At 38.3% G+C, this 17403-nt stretch overlaps 1 protein-coding gene across 2 annotated transcripts; it reads right to left on the bottom strand.

Moving 5' to 3' along the window:
- Positions 1–2543: 2543 nt before the first annotated feature.
- Positions 2544–17403, bottom strand: LOC138708231 (cilia- and flagella-associated protein 157-like). Of its 2 annotated transcripts, none has more exons than XM_069838567.1 (10): positions 17191–17403; positions 16116–16302; positions 13452–13620; positions 11219–11321; positions 9626–9779; positions 9353–9476; positions 8144–8287; positions 6609–6890; positions 5895–6016; positions 2544–3078 (listed from the first exon to the last, which is right to left on the bottom strand). In XM_069838567.1, exons 2-10 carry the CDS (start codon positions 16247–16249, stop codon positions 2544–2546), a joined length of 1767 nt encoding a protein of 588 aa, XP_069694668.1. In that variant the 5' UTR covers positions 16250–16302; positions 17191–17403. The 2 variants fall into 2 exon arrangements, with proteins under 2 accessions (XP_069694668.1, XP_069694671.1); XM_069838570.1 differs by lacking the exon at positions 17191–17403 and adding an exon at positions 16846–16940.

Genomic DNA, 17403 nt, shown 5'->3' with positions numbered 1-17403 from the left:
CCGAATAATAACAGGAATTTCCCATATTTATTCTGTGTTTAATTTCCTCCCGAGTATCATTTATATTTGTTACTGTTGCTGCCAGATATTTTAACTTCTCCACCTCTTCGAAAGATAAATTTCCAATTTTTATATTTCCACTTCGTACAATATTCTCGTCACGAGACATAATCATATACTTTGTCTTTTCGGGATTTACTTCCTAACATCTCTTTACTTGCTTCCAGTAAAATTCCCGTGTTTTCCCTAATCGTTTGTGGATTTTCTCCTAACATATTCACGTCATCCGCATAGACAAACAGCTGATGTAACCCGTTCAATTCCAAACCCTCTCTGTTATCCTGAACTGTGGTGGTGGTGGTGGTGGTGGTGGCGGCGGCGGCGGCGGCGGCGGTGGCGGTGGTGGTGAATTCTAACTTTCAGAGTTTTGGACAGCAAACTGGATGATAAGAGCTTCTCAACCGAATAATAACAGGCATTTCCCATATTTATTCTGCGTTTAATTTCCTCCTGAGCATCATTTATATTTGTTACTGTTGCTCCAAGATATTTGAATTTTTCCACCTCTTCGAAGGATAAATCTCCAATTTTTATATTTCCATTTCGTACAATATTCTGGTCACGAGACATAATTATATACTTTGTCTTTTCGGGATTTACTTCCAAACCGATCACTTTACTTGCTTCAAGTAAAATTTCCGTGTTTTCCCTAATCGTTTGTGTATTTTCTCCTAACATATTCACGTCATCCGCATAGACAAGAAGCTGATGTAACCCATTCAATTCCAAACCCTGCCTGTTATCCTGAATTTTCCTAATGGCATATTCTAGAGCGAAGTTAAAAAGTAAAGGTGATAGTGTATCTTCCTGCTTTAGCCCGCAGAGAATTGGAAAAGCATCAGATAGAAATTGACCTATACGGACTCTGCTGTATGTTTCATTGAATTGATGCTGCTCTTCAGTGTGTAACTCAAATTTCTGAAAAATCTATTTGCATACTTACCGACTCCAAGGGGGCTATATTTAATATAATCAACAAATATGTATCAAACCTATACGCACATAGAATTATTCCAATTCAGAAACAACTACGTAAACTAAAAGAACTCCAAAAGGAAATAACATTTCAATGGACACCTAGTCATTGTGGTATACCTGGAAACGAGAAAGTCGATAATATTGCAAAACAGGCAACATATTTACAACCAAGACCTCTTCAAGTGATATCTCTATCCAGTGCTTTTGCTTCAGTAAAGTCTTATTTTATAAACCTATGGATCAACAATTGGCTCTCTTCTGACAAAGGAAAAATTTTACAGTCCGTTCAAAAGAAACCAAATGACCTGGGAATGTACAAAAACTTGCCCAGACATGTTCAAACATTTTTAACAAGAGCCAGAACAGGTCACATTGTCACTCAATTGTACCTACACCGATTTCACATTTCTGATAATCCTACTTGTCTGTGGTGTAATAATCATGATGAAGATCTGGAACACATTCTTCTATACTGTCCATCCATAAACCACAAAAGAAGTAAATTAAAATCATCAGTACCAGCTGCAGAAGACACAGCCCTGCAGTATATATTGACTACACCCCACCTCTGGCTACTAGCAACAGGCATCTATGATGAACACCGATCAAAATACCCTTCATTTCTCGTGAAAAACAACAACTGAATAGACTACAGTGGACTATAGTGGACTTTATGTTGTCAGCAAACAGCTGGATACATTAAGAAGATTGATTGATTCCCAACACAGGCTACTAAATTCACAAAATCTCTGAATAACTACAGTAAATGTCACTCCTAATAAAATCTATTTCCTACGTGTGTTTTAATATTATTTCACTTTAGAGCATTCGAGGCCTAGTGGTTCATTTCCCTTTCCTTCCTCCTCTTTCTACTTTTCTGTTCCTAGTGCTGACCTGCTATGGCACTAAAATCGTCCTCCAGTGGCTTAAGGAGGGAAAGCTGGTGATCAACAAGTTCTCCCAGCTAGGTCCAATGGACCCGTCGACCAACAGCAGGTGTGGTCCTCCAGACATTCTGGGGGTTGTGTGTGAATGAAGTAGCCACCAAAACGTTAAAATATGGTGTTCACTTAAATTGGCTACAACTTGCCATTTTTCACTACTCAAACCAAGAAATGGATTCGGAACATCTCAAAATCTGTGCTTCAGTGGCTGGTCATGATAATATCTTTGAAAAATATTGGAGTGCAAAAGGTCAAATGACTTCATTGTCAAATGCCTGGCATTATAAAAGAACAACAACAACAACATATTATTTCACTAATCACCCAAATAATAAAATCTTTTAAACAATATGAAATAAAAACAAATCCAGTAAGTAATGAATACCACGACAACTTTTGTGATACTGAACGGAAGTTTTATTGTCAATGATTTCTTAATGCAGAGGCGCTTGAAATACAATTCATGCAGTGATGATACATGACTACATGAAAACATAAAAAGCTTGCAGTCAGTGTTTCCTTGCTGGACTGCTACAACGTACCGTGAGATCTTCCTGCACTCTATGACTCCGCTGGTGATGCTGAAGTTCCGTCTTCAGGTTGAGCTACTGGAAGTTCTTCATCCGTTTGCTCTTCTACTTGGTTTTCAGGTTGTGGTGTGGAAGTTTCATCTTCTCTTTGCTGTTCTATTTGATTTTCAGGTTGTGGTGCAGGAATTTCATCTTCTGGTTGCCACACTGAAATTTCCTCTTCTATCTGTTGTGTCTCAGTATCTTCCTGCTCAACTGCAGTAGACTCTAACAAAACATCTTCTAAGTCTCCCGATGTTACATCATCTATTTCGCACAACGGTTCTTTAATAAATTTAAATTCTTCTTTGGAAGCAGATTTTGAAGGTATTTCCAAGTCTTCTGCTTTCTCCCTGCTCAATTCTGACTGCCCACGTTTCCCATTCGAAGCCGAAGATCCCGAATAAAATGCTATGTTAGACCCCACTGTGTAATGCGATTCTTCACGCAACTCTATTGAACTTCTGGGTACAAGACCTAAATGTCCTATCAGATACATTGCTGACAGCTCCGCCTTCGTTTCCAACCTGAATGACAGAAAATAAACATACAGCATATAAAATATTCCTCATTAAAATATACTTCTGTGGAACAGCTATAGAGAGCCACGAAAATACGTGCTTAGGCCATTAGTCAAATTTGGTCAACAGTAAAATACTAATCGTTATTCCATTTTTATTGTATATTTGGTCCAGGGAAAATACTTGTCTTTTACGAAAAAAAGCTTGTCCTTCATTCTTTTTAATCGTATGTAATGTGCATGGCACGTAACACAAACTTAAATTTAAGACTTATGAAAAATTTCAGTAGTTTACAAAAAAAAAAAAAAAAAAAAAACAAGAGCTATTTGTTTCATCTAGATTTGTTTTTATTTAACCTCTTCCCTTACTATATATTTTACCAGATTGTGAAAAAAAGTGTCATATTTTTTTATTTTCGTAAAGAGGTCATTTAATACTGCAGAATCACTGTACTAATTTTCTTAATCACTATGCTTAAAAATCACTATGCAATAGACAATGGGATTGAAACGAGTTAACTCGGGTTAATAAATTTTGACACATGTTAGCAACCCGAGTTAACTCGGGATAATAAGGGAACTGGTTAACTAACGCTGTACATATTGGAGTGTAGCCATTGACCCAGATTCAATCCATGAACAGGCAATAATTGGATCACCAAGAAAGTGTTAACCCAGGAGCAGCATATAATAGAGTGAAAACTGTTCAAGAGGAATCAGAACACCCTGTACATCTAGGCTAAATTAATTATAACTTATGTTCTCAGACATGGAATAATGCAATTTTTACCACATGTACTGCAGCTTACTGACTGTTCTCAATTTTAACACAGGGAGTTTCTACTTATGCCAATAACTTGAAATAAAAAATTATGAACTGAATTGAATTATTATCTTTTTAATTTGTAATATTTTATATATATATATATATATATATATATATATTGTAAATTTTATTAGTAACAACAATGTAATTTATTCGTCACAACAATAATTCCTTTCTACAATACACCTTAAACGCTCTCGTCAACAATTGGATCTTCACTCACACAGTATTCGTTATAGCACTCCACCGACGACAATGACAATTGACTTGGACTATTACGCACAACAATGAACTGTTAATCTTAACTAATATTTACAAAGCACTATTTACAAATCAGAACTACCAGTTCTCAGTTCACAGTTCTTCTATCTCAGTCACTCGAGTTCACGGTATCTCGAACCACAGACCTTCAGAGACAGTTCACTGTACTCGAACTCGGGTCCCTCCAACTGCGGTCCACTGCACTCGAACTCAGGTCCCTCCAACTGCGGTCCACTGCACTCGAACTCAGGCCTTCGGATGCTGACGCAGATGCGGACGCACACTCGAGTCGAACTCCGGCTGGCTTGCTTGCTCTGGCTTTCTCACTGACTGAATAACTGAAAACTCTGACTCTAGTTCGCTGGCGCCTGCTCTTTTATAGCAAAATCATAGTTGCGAGAACCTTCTACAGGTGTGTAGAGAATTATCTCGATATCTCTACAACGACAGACTTCTGGAATATTCGGGAAGGTCGTTCCACATTCACTGCGTTAAGTAGCAGCTGCGCGCGCAGACTCGTCGCGTTACGTAATACACCCTCTCTCTTCTCTCCACCGCGCGACGTCACCCAATGTTCCGTGGAGCCTGTGCGATCTGCTTTCATTCGGGACGCTGGTCGTGAGTTCGATTCTCACGTCGCTGTCACAATATAGTAATTTCAATAAAACGACAAAAATCTCACGTTAAAATTTACGAAAGCATTATTAGAATATCTGATAAAAATTGCAGGTTCCTCCAAAGAGTGAGAAAATGGATAATGAAGTGAGACAAGTTCAACACTCCAGGGATAGTGTTCCAAAACCCCTTAAAGCCAATTTCCCGCAGTTTCATATCCAAATATTCTGTTATTAAACATCCTTACATTTTAATACTGAGTTATGTTTTTTTATTATGGATTCGGAACACCTCACTGGCTGGCCATGATAATATCTTTGAAAAATATTGGAGTGCAAGAGGTCAAATGACTTTATTGTCAAACGCCTGGCATTAGAAAACAACAACATGTTTTTATTGCATGGATTTTTTTTATTTTTATTTAAACTGCTTCTGCAGTAGGTATCTTACACACCAGCCATACGGAACTGATGGAACAAATTCTAATTTGTTCACAACATGATATTAATATCACCGCCAATGGAAATGTTGCACATCCTTATTATACTACTGCAGTATCCATGGGACAAAGCCAGTTCTGCTTGTAACTGATGTTGCTGGTAAATTGAAAAATAATTTATAGCTTATTTAAAGACATACTAGTACACTTGTGCATAAATGTCGCCATCCTGCAACTGCTGTTTCTCTGTTTTTCTTGTGCACACATGGATAATAGTGTCATCCGGTGGTGATAGCATTAGGCAACTCATTCCAAAATGTAGGTTGCTACTTAAATTTATACTGGTACCTTATTTACTGGTTCTCCCTTGTATTCGTTTTTTTTTTTTTAATGCAGTTGTTTTGGAATTGCCAGTTATTTGAGTAGTGGATATGAGGGATTCCATTACATTTTCCTTTTATTTATATGAGTGATATTAAATATAAATGAAATCCGACCAAAAGTTTTGATATGTCAAAAATAACAAGGCAAAAATGCCAAGACAAATTTCACAACAAAACAAATGCATAATATTCTCATCAAATAATGAATGCTGTCATATGATAAAGAAAATAATAAGTTTAAATGCAGAAAAAAATGAACATTTAATTAATAAATTACATGATTATAAATAGTGACATACCTTTCCCCTCTGCTTTCAAATTCTGTGAGGTCAGCAGTGTTGAGTAACTGCAGCAGATTGGCAATGAGATTCTCCCTCCGACTGAGGTTGAAAGCTTCGTCTGCATTGGGTGACTTCTGAATCTGCATGACAGAATATTTCATGAACAAGGAAATAAGTTCTGACAGAATTCCTACCCAAGCTGTACAAGCAGCAATAACCAATGAATCAATTTCGTGTAATAACCTGTCTACAGTACACAGTTTACTTGTCTATTGGTCATCAAATTTTGAAACTGTTCAAAACTATATTGCGTTGCAAGTACTTCACCAAGCATCGCCAGCTGCAGTACTGTGGGAGCCAAACTACACAACACCACGTCGTGATTAATGGAGCAATGGTGGAAATAGTAGTACCCCACATAAACCTACCACAAGCACCATCTTTGTCGCCCACAAATTCCACTTGGACCTGTCAAGATTCGAACCCGGTTTACCAGGATGAGAAACCAATGCTCTAGCCTTTCCTTTAATGGTGCGCTCTTAAAATTATATTGCACTGTTATTATCAAATTTAGTTCTGTAATATTACAGCCAGGCAACAGGCTGAACATATTTATATCTTACACCAAATTGCATTTATTTATCCTAATTCTGTTATAGAAGTTACACGCAATCACAGGGGTTTCCTTCGTGTCGCACTGAGTAGCACAAAGCTGAAATGCTTCTCTCTCACCTCTATAGCATTCTTCACGGACACAACAGCAGCAGAAAGCACTTTCTGCAGGTTGTATATCTCAACATCCGACTTGACTAGCATGGTGTTAGTCTCATCTTTGTCACGTTCTGTAGTCCTAACGCGATCTTCCAGCTGCGCGATGTGCTGCACCGCTCGGTCGAGATGCGCCCTGGTCTCCACCACCAGCTGCTCCAAGTCTTTCCCACGTTGTGCAGAATTCTGCAGTTCGCCGAGATGTCTCACCATTTCTTCATGCTCGGAAGACAAACGGTTAATAAGCTGCAAGAGACAAAATTGCACGTCTAAAATCTGACTGGGAACATGAAAAATATGCAAGTATGTGAAAAGCACCCTACTTCGTACAAGATACAATTATCAAAGTTGTACTGTCATATTTCAGAGATCTTTGAATTATTCCCGTCATGAAAATAACAGGTGATCATTCTTAACAATGTAATAAATAGTGCACGATAAATTAAAAGTGTTTTCTATGCCTGCGCACAGGCCCTACTGTGTGTAAAACAGTTTACTGTAAACAGGGATCTAAGATGGGAAATCAATTTGTATTTGTAAACACTCTCCCTTGTATGATTCATAAGAACATTTTATATAAAAAAAAATCATAAGGGACTGAAATATATCGAAATGCACTAACGCCTATTTTACTCTCTTAATAGGTTCGGAGGGATTAAATAGACTATAAAACGTAAATTATTTGTTCAGAATTTTGCCTTTCTTAAGGTATCAGCAATGATATTATGGTATGGTGTGTTATTTCTGACATGGCCCCATGAAACTCGATGTTAAACTACAACAGAAATAAAAGCAAATGGCTGTACAAGAAACAGATGCAAAATTGTTAAATAAAGAAAATTAACTTACATTTTAAAATTTTACTCAATTAAATAATTATGTTCAACCCTGACGTCCCTTCAGCCTGTGTTATCTGTCCATACTGCACAAATAGGGCTGCCAACTGTTTTTGAAGAAAATACAGGAGACTAAGGATCTGCAATATTTTACATAGAACATTGACAAATTATACAATTCCATTTGTGGTACTAAAAAAACTTTATTCTACACTTAGGTAGTTAGTATTTTGAGCCTTTTGCCACGTGCAATAGTTTCAAACAAATTGTAAAAACTCCACACATGAGCACTGCGATTTGCAGTTCTAATTTAATTGATTTTAAACTAGTGAGCCCTGAAACTATTTCTGACAAGTATTATCTTCTACAGAGATTGCATTTCATTGCATCTCTGGAACAACAGAATCTATCATATAAATCACTTTCAATCACTGAAAATTAAATGTTTTAAATATATTTTTACATAATGCAAAAATAAGGGAGAAAAATGCTCGAAGAGAAGGAAAATACGGGAGTCAAGAGACTATTAAAAATTAGGGCTAAATAGGGAGGTACAGGACAGTTGGCAACCCTGTGCGCACATAAACCTTCCCATGCTCGGTCCAGGGAAATGGTTACATTACTTCCTCAGCACTCCCGTTTCTTACAAACGCCTGTACGTACCTTAAGCTGTGCCATACTTTTCGATGTCACAATGTCTTTCTCCTCTTTGCGTAGTTGAAATTCAAGCTCCATTTTTCTGTCTCTTTCTTTCAAAAAGTCATTCTTCTTTGTTACAGCCCTTAACGCCCCCAACATTTTCTCCAACTAAAACATACAAAAACAGTTGTTCATTACAGGTTTACTTATTTTTTATGAAAATATTTTAGTGTAAACGTGAGTTGTAGCCCACATGTCGCTTCTTTGCCATTTCAAAGAACTTCAATTTAAATCTTTCCCTCCCCATATTTCAAGACTAAAATTTATGAAAGTAGAAAAATATTGTAAGTATGGTTTAGTTAATTTTTTATGTTACTCTGTGAGAGTGAGAGCGTGTGTGTGTGTGTGTGTGTGTGTGTGTGTGCGTGTGTGTGTGTGTCCAATGCCTACCCCCTTCACTTTAGTGATTCAGGTTCCGCATATTGCAGATAGATGGCAGGATTGTGACCCATTTTCAAGTTGCACACCAGTTTGGCAGGTCACACTGTGCATGATGTGCATCTGTGCCTAGGGTGACTGTGTGTACTGTATGGAATGGCTGAGGATGATGAAGAAGGGAGAAGGGGAAACCTGGTGCCGGCACATACCTATTCCTGTCGAATAGCACCAGGCTTAACATCCCTGTTCACTATCAACAGTGACATATGCCTTCTCTTCATAAGCACTGGGACTTAACCCAGGCATATTGGTGTACAATTTAGTGAATGGAAGTAGTATACCGCCACCTTTCCTAGTCCGAGGTAGAAATGTTACAAGAAAATCTTTGATCTCGTCGAGAATCGAACCCAGGTCCGCTAGTCTGAAAGCAGACGCGCTACCACAGAACTGACTTGGTTTAGAATATGAAATATAATATTCTGCCTGTCTCTAGTCATGGGATTATCTGACAATCACCTCACAGTCGGGAAGGACCACAGAAAAATCTCAACCAGGTGTGGAAATGGTGATATATGATATTTTGGAGAGATCAAGTCGAGGATTCGTCATGGGATTACCAGACATTCACCATAAGCTGGAAAAACCAAACAGGGCAATAAACCCAAGCAAGACTGAACCATATCAAAGGCTCCGGTGACAAGCATCAATACACAGGGGATTGATTATTACATTGAATGGAAGTGCATACAATGCAACCTGAGCTCTGAGCTAGTCTTCCAAGAGGAATTGCAGTACCTCGTTATTAACAGCGATGTTCTCCCGTATCGCCTGGTGCGTAGTTGCAGCGATGCGGATGTGTGCGGCATCTTGGAAATCCGCACACAACTGAGCGAGGCGTGCTTCAATGTCTTTCTTCAGCCTGAAGCAAATGAATGTGAATCACGGCATGAATGTAAGACGAACAAGTGAATGATTCCAAGGAACATCACGATGCCTTGCAAATTTCAAGTCCATAAACTTGGAAGAAGACTGAATCTCCTGTTCCCTGTTATTCACACACACAGCTACCTGTCTTTTCCGATTATGGACTTCTTCTCCACTTCATACTGCACTGTTCTGTGTCTTTCTTCCTGTTCGTCCATCTCTGCTTCCTGTACTTTGAACTTCTTCATGATATCATCTCGCTGTGTACGAAATTCTTCCAGCGAATTGAGTTTCCCCGCTGAAATTAAAATAGAATTACAATGAGTCTAAATTATGACTGAGCAAGTATATTGCCTACAGAGTACCTCCGTCTTAATGTTACATCCATTTGAATGGACTGACCAAGCAAACAACTGTACAGTCAGCACACTTAAACTTGCCACACAAGCTCAGAATCAATTACATATTCCGTCATTCAGCAAAAAACTTAACCTGTTACATACAGATACCATATTTATTCAGGTAATTTCTTCAGAAATGTCCATCTAAATATCAGGAGGAAATATCTCCACAGCGACCTCGTCCTCGTGACGCTTGTCACGCTTGTCAACAGAACTGAGGTCCGCAGATTCATACCTGGTCAAGGCCAAGGGTAACAGATTCTTTAAGGGTGTTAAATATCCTTAGGTTCCAGGCTGTGATATTATGGAATGTGCGCTGGTTTGAATCCTCATAAGGGAAGAAATTTTCTCATGAAATTTCGGCCAGTGTATGGGACCAGTGCCCACCCAGTATCGTGATGCAAGTTGCGAAATCCGCTTACAAAAGCTGGAGATCATCGTGCTAACCACGTGATACCTCCAGTCAGGTTGGGTAATACGGAAATGGACTTGAGAGAGGTGGGATATGATGCTAGGGATTGGATTCATTTTGCTCAAGATAGCATCTGGTGGCGGGCTTATGTGAAGGCGGCAACGAATCTCCGGTTCTCTAAAAGCCATAAGTAAGTGTGGTATACTTGCAGCACCTTTTTTTACCTGTCAGATGTTAGTCTCTTTTTTGAGAAACAATGAACAATAGACCAAATGCTGGAAACTTTCTCTAATTGTGCAGAAGCAAGAACATTTGGCAACTTGTCTTCATGCTTGCTTGCAATCAGCGAAAGCAGAAGGAGTACCAACACCTTTCAGAATTAGGCGTTAGGGTACTCCACCATGTTCTGAACTACATACAGGTTCCATCACCAGGGTAGAGAGGTTGCCTACTCTATTCATCTATACAGCCACGCTGCCAAATGTACTGTTCTGATTTGTCAATGTCTTTCACTGAGTACAACCATGTTTCAATTAATACAGAGTTTTAGTTTTAGTTTTAATTTCTTTCAGTTAAAGTACTTATGTATATAGCTCATGGAAAATTGTTTTTTAATTCAGTGTATTATAAATAAAATAATCAAACAGTAATAATCCGTTTGTTGCATCATGTATGATATAGGCTATAAGGCATGCTATTCAAATAAATAAGTAGTTATTTATATTATTCTTCTCATAAATTGTAATGCATTATTACACAAACAAATTTTCATTCTATAATCTTCTACATAATTGTAGTTGCATATTCTACAATATTTTCTACGCATTCTCAATCCTGCTACAATCCTGAAGCATCATTATGCACTTCTATACATCAAAGCAGTTCAGTCTCAATACAAAACGATATAAATGGCAAGCAACTTACTTAACAGTTTGATTTCAGAAGTCAGCTGTTCATACATCATCTTGAATTCATGTTCATGACTCTCAACCACTTCCTTGTTATTCCGTATTTCTTCTTGCACAGCCTGCATAACCACAATTTACATTAGAATATTTTAGTGATATACACTTGCTCATGAGCTGTCTCGTATTTCTGCTAGTATGCCACCTGCGAACCTTTATGATTCTGGACAACAAGTGACAATATAGAACACATCGAACTAGCTCTGCTTCATTTATATGCGCGTGTTGACCGTTCCCTCTCTACTTCACTGTCAGCCGCTCTCATCTTAATTATACCTGTCCTCACACGCCTGCTTGTGGAGTAACGGTTAGCATGCAGGCCAGGGTTCAAATTCCGGTTGGGATGAGGTTACTTCCGGAGTTTCCCTCAACCCATTAAGAACAAATGCAGGCTAACTTTCGATGCTGGACCCTGGACTCATTTCGTTGGCATTATTACCTCTATTTCATTCAGACACTACATAACCATACCAGCTGATAAAGCATCGTAAAATAAACCAATTTAAAAATATTGTGAGTTTTATTAGTTACAACAATGTAATTTATTCGTCACAACAATAATTCCTTTCTACAATTCGCCTTAAACGCTCTCGTCAACAATTGGATCTTCACTCAACACAGTATTCGTTATAGCACTCCACCGACGACAATGACAGTTTACTTGGATTATTACGCACAACAATGAACTGTTAATCTTAACTAATATTTACAAAGCACTATTTACAAATCAGAACTACCAGTTCTCAGTTCACAGTTCTTCTATCTCAGTCACTCGAGTTCACAGTATCTCGAACCACAGACCTTCAGAGACAGTTCACTGTACTCGAACTCGGGTCCCTCCAACTGCGGTCCACTGCACTCGAACTCAGGTCCCTCCAACTGCGGTCCACTGCACTCGAACTCAGGCCTTCGGATGCTGACGCAGATGCGGACGCACACTCGAGTCGAACTCTGGCTTGCTTGCTCTGGCTTACTCACTGACGGAATAACTGAAAACTCTGCTCTAGTTCGCTGGCGCTTCTTTTATAGCAAAATCATAGTTGCGAGAACCTTCTACAGGTGTGTAGAGAATTATCTGGATATCTCCACTTCGACGCATTTTCTGGAAGGGTCGAGAAGGTCCATTCCCCCTTACTCCGCATGCAGCAGTTGCACGTGCACTCTCCCCTCGTCGCGTGGGCCTTTCCCTTTCCCCTCGTCGCGCCGTCCCTCATGCTTCATGAAGCCCGCGCGAAATGCTCTCTCTCGCGGGACGCTGGTCGTGAGTTCGAATCTCACGTCGCTGTCACAATATATATACCTATTTCACGAGCTTTACTTTAAGAAACACAATTCGAGAGGGAATTAAAACACACTGTATTATATAATCTAACACTTGCAGCATGGTCTGAGCTACAGATGCAATTCAGAGCTTTGTATGGGCTGCAGACCAGAGAATCTGTTACCAAGGTCTGTTCTCCAAGACTGGTCTGCTAGCAGACTGGGATCTTTCCTGACGAAAACTTCAAAACGCTGGATATTTCTACATCTTAAACACAAGCTAAAACCAGAACATTTCCCACAACTTTGATTTTGACCTTATGAGCTCTACGCAGAAGGAGAAATAACTAAAAGAAAGGCCTCTAACACGAAACCATACACCAGTGCAGAACCTCCTCACAAATCTGGCCTGGATGAATCCGATACTGAGGGGAGGGCCATCCTGCCTCAGCCTTGCCAGAGCCAGGCCCCATCCTCGAACGAGTACCTGATTAACTGCAGGGCCCGAAGCCCCAAGCCTTTCCTATATCATTATTGTACTACCGCCAAGACAGTGGGAAAAGGGAGTACCACGAGAAAAACCTGCTTTGTCCATCACTACGTTGAAGTTAAGAGATATTATTAGGTAGGCAGCAACAGGGGAAAAATCTGTAATGTTAAGTTGCACACACTGTGAGTACCCATTACAGAAAAAGGTTTTAAAAATATTATGAATTATTACTTATTAATTGATTATTAAATAACAAATAAAAATAATAAATGGATTTAATTAAACATAATTTTATTGTTAATACTATGTTTAAGTTAAGAGATTCCTCATAATAGCACCAGCACCAATCAGTTAGAAATATCCCTGTTTTAAATCGCATAATTGCATACACATTTTAATGCATAACTATTCGAGCCCTGGTTATTACGACTGAAATACGTACCTTCTGAAGTCCATCTATTAGTTGTTTTAACCCTGTGATCTCATCTTCTCTCTCCTGCACAATTTTCTTAAGATATGCAATAATATCCGCCCTGTCTTCGTCCAATTGCTCGTATTTCTTTTGAAATTCCTCATTGCCCATCTCCAAGTCAATGCAGCGAGTCTTCATTCTGAAAACAAAAATCATTTTTAAGCTAACAAAAGTAGGTGCTAATCGTCCTAGAGTTCTCCTATTTATGGGTTTTGAACAAACATACTATAGAGTTCATCGATCAGCCACATTAAAACTACAAGACAAGGCTGCAGCTTATCACCACTACTGTACCGTTCACAAATAAGGTAGTAAAGAACAAGAACCCTGAAGGCACTAGGGTACCTCAGCAAACCCATTAAGTTGAAATAAGTGACTCAGAACAACCTTAAAAAATGCAAAATCAAGAATTATAAAACCTTCTGATCAAACAAGTTAACAAAAACCCCCTGCGGGGGCTGAGTGGTCAGACCTTCACCAGGACCGCATGCACACTTACTTTCATATACAGAGTGGGAGTGAAACAACCCTGAATCCATGTTGAATCTTTCGTACACTTGAATATAAATAATTGATTAAATGGTGATCTTACTCAACACACTAGAACAATATGAAATATACAGACACACTAAAATACACCCTAATCAAATTCTCAACACACAGATCAATTTCAGAACACACACACTATTTGACACAACTCTTCATCACACGAACGCACCCATACAACAGGCAGCGAAGTTGAGATGGCGCCAAGACACAGAAGGCTCTGAGGATGGTGTCAAGTAGCACCGAAACAGCTGTAAGCCGCACATGCTTACATAATTAACACGAGTAAGATCGCCATTTAATCAATTATTTATAACTCTGAAGATTTTGAGAATGAATAGCTCATTTTATTTTTTATTTTATTGGGTTATTTTACGACGCTGTATCAACATGTAAGTTATTTAGCGTCTGAATGAAATGAAGGTGATAATGCCGGTGAAATGAGTCCAGGGTCCAGCACCGAAAGTTACCCAGCATTTGCTCATATTGGGTTGAGGGAAAACCCCGGAAAAAACCTCAACCAGGTAACTTGCCCCGACTGGGATTCGAACCCGGGCCACCTGGTTTTGCGGCCAGACATGCTGACTGTTACTCCACAGGTGTGGACGAATAGCTCATGTTGTAACAAAAAAGTGTAATACCATATTGATGGAAAGCTCATAGTTTTCTCAGAAATTGTTTTTTTTTTCCCCTCAAATGTTTAACACCCTCTTATTCGGCAACCATTGCGAGTACGATCGTGATTTTTGTCCACATCGATAGAAAATCTAATAAAGAATCATTTATCTCTGTGGCGTATTTCAATAGCGTGGACAATTTTCATGTAAATTTCATTTTAAGAACACTAATTTGAAGCTACTGAACGATGCAACAAGATTACAACGTTGCAACCAGAAAGGGACGTGAGGAATAGTCCACCTTGGCAGACAAGCAAGTTCGTTGACCTCTTACATCTGTATTACGAGAAGAAAGAGCACTGTGTTAGTGGCAATGTTGCCAGACTGCTGGAACTTCCAACTTTATTTTCTAATTAACCTTCCATTTAATAACAAAACGTAATATAGATTTTCTATTCATTTATGCCCCTTTCCATCTGCAGAATTATTTCACTCCGACCTTATATTAAGATACATTGACAGTTTAATGGGTTTTCATAAAAACTTTCTTTGATAAAAGATCTTTTGTAAAATGTAAGTGCATCTTGTTATATTTCATAAAATATTTATTGATTAACAGTATCATTATATTCCCTTTGAATGTCCCCACCCAAAAAAACTGCAGTTTCCAAAATGGGTCCCCTAGTATCTTTTGTTGGTGTCATTACCATCTTGTGATGTCATCATGTGACGTCATCTATGACGTCATAATTTGTGTAATGCAGTTTCATATGCCAGTATCGTAATGTATACTATTCCCGGAACTTCTTGAGGGTTGTCATCAGATTGAGACAGTATGAAATGGATGGCATATAAATTTTACCCCTATAGCCTACATACTGTTGGTAATTTCCGACTATGTTGAAAATTCTAATTTGATTCTTCAGATATCTTCGAGTTAAAGGATGCTTCATGTTGATATGACTTGCTAACACTTGAGTGACCAATCCTTCTGTATCTAACTGTTGTTCTGAATAAAACGCTATATGTAAACATAATTTCCTCCACAACATTATTCCTATGTCTTCCACTGAAAGCTAACCTGTAAACATTCCAGGAGTCAGGTGGAATTTTGTTTGAAATGGGGAGTAAATCTCAAATACAGAATAACATTGCAATGTTTTTTTACAACTGGATGTTAGACTATGTTTTATATTGTTGGACAGTAATGTATGCTGGACGTTAGACCTTTTGGAATGCTGGACATTACTGCATGTTAGATCTCAATATGTGTTGGACGACATCACTGTCGAACTTCTCCTCTGTTGGACAAAACTAGTGTAGACCATTAAAAGTAGAACCTTCTTGTACATGGACCTTTATGTATGGACATTATGTTAGTGTGGATTTTTTATCTACGTTATCTCTGGAAATGGTTTTACTAGCTTATCAATACAGCACAGACCCACTATCACTGCCTAAGCTTACTTACTTCTCAACAGTTTGGAGCAAGTCACTTATTTGGATCTGGAACAGTTCTCTCTCAGCAGCTGACAACAGCTCTGTCTCCTGGGGCTCTGTCTTCTTCCCACCTTTCTTTCCGCCTTTTTTGCCTTTCTTTGCCATGTTTGTTTATTAATTGTCTATCAACTCAGGTCCTAGTATCAATATAAATTCACCTGAAAAAAAAATTAGGATCAAAATCTGGAATTAAGTTACCTTTATCTTTACTATTGTTTAGTGATCCCTCATGCCATATCGGAACTTGTGTTGTCACAACTAAATAATGAACATCATATCGCATTGCAAAAACGAATGACATAAGAATTCTCGTGGTCGGATAACATACAAATATACGAATTTAACTTACAACACATTTGTTAGATTAATTAAGTTAGCATAAGAATGATCTGGCCGATGCTTGCCACATAATTGTCTACTCAAGCTCTGCCGACGAATAGTAAAGATATTCATACCTACACAATGTTAAACTCGTTTTCTTTTGGTGCTAAACGTAACGGCACGGTTCAAAGTGACCGTGCTAATTCTCCAGTATAGCGGCATTTAGTATTAGGTCAACTTTGATTTTAATTATTGATAAGCTGTATTTACTAATTTCAAAGGCATATTGGTTCCGTTAAGTTCAATGTTAATTGAAAAATGAGTTCTATTCAGTCAATACTTAACATAAACACAATAAAACATGTTATAATAACATTTACACAGATTTTAAAAACAAACGTTTTCGCCAATTTTGATTGGCATCTTCAGGTCGTGTAGGTCGAATGGAACATGTTATAAAAAGTGAACATGTATTTACTATTCTCTCACTTGATGTAACTGTGCTCATTTAATCTTCCATAAAATAACTGTAGAATATAATGATCTGAATCAATGTCGCCATTTTAGAGATAACGGAAGCGGTAATCTTCAATCATATCAACAATAAAGTCTCGTATGCTGAAAGAGGGTACCGGTACTCACAGGTATTAATCCAATGATATCAGAATAATCACCCTAATAAATGTATAATAATCATTTGTCTGTAATACAATACAATACCGTACCTGTATGGGTAACTTCCGCATTAACTTTCTGGTTGCTTTAAAAGTCTTCTTCTCTTGTAGTAGGCCTATTTTACTGTCAGTTGCAAAACTCATTACACTTGTTGATATTTTAAGGTTAGAGTATCCATGGCAACAGACTGATGAACATAATGTTTACATCGTCTATTTTGCCTTGTTCTATATAAATCAATAATCTGCCTATTATGTGATCTT

This window comes from Periplaneta americana, chromosome 10 (assembly GCF_040183065.1).
Source record: "Periplaneta americana isolate PAMFEO1 chromosome 10, P.americana_PAMFEO1_priV1, whole genome shotgun sequence".
Classification (NCBI taxonomy): Eukaryota; Metazoa; Arthropoda; class Insecta; order Blattodea; family Blattidae; genus Periplaneta; species Periplaneta americana.
The sequence above is the reverse complement of the archived record's forward strand: the minus strand, read 5'-3'. Positions and strand labels throughout refer to the sequence as shown.

Bases quoted from the DNA above. Each gene is read 5' to 3' on its own strand.
- LOC138708231 (XM_069838567.1), bottom strand. From the start codon at position 16,249: ATGGCAAAGAAAGGCAAAAAAGGCGGAAAGAAAGGTGGGAAGAAGACA. The intron at 9,780-11,218 runs GTAAGTTGCTTG...TTTTAATTTCAG, and splicing joins TTCTGAAATCAAACTGTTAA to CGGGGAAACTCAATTCGCTG. The intron at 8,288-9,352 runs GTACTGCAATTC...TGTATGTTTTAG, and splicing joins ACATCGCTGTTAATAACGAG to TTGGAGAAAATGTTGGGGGC.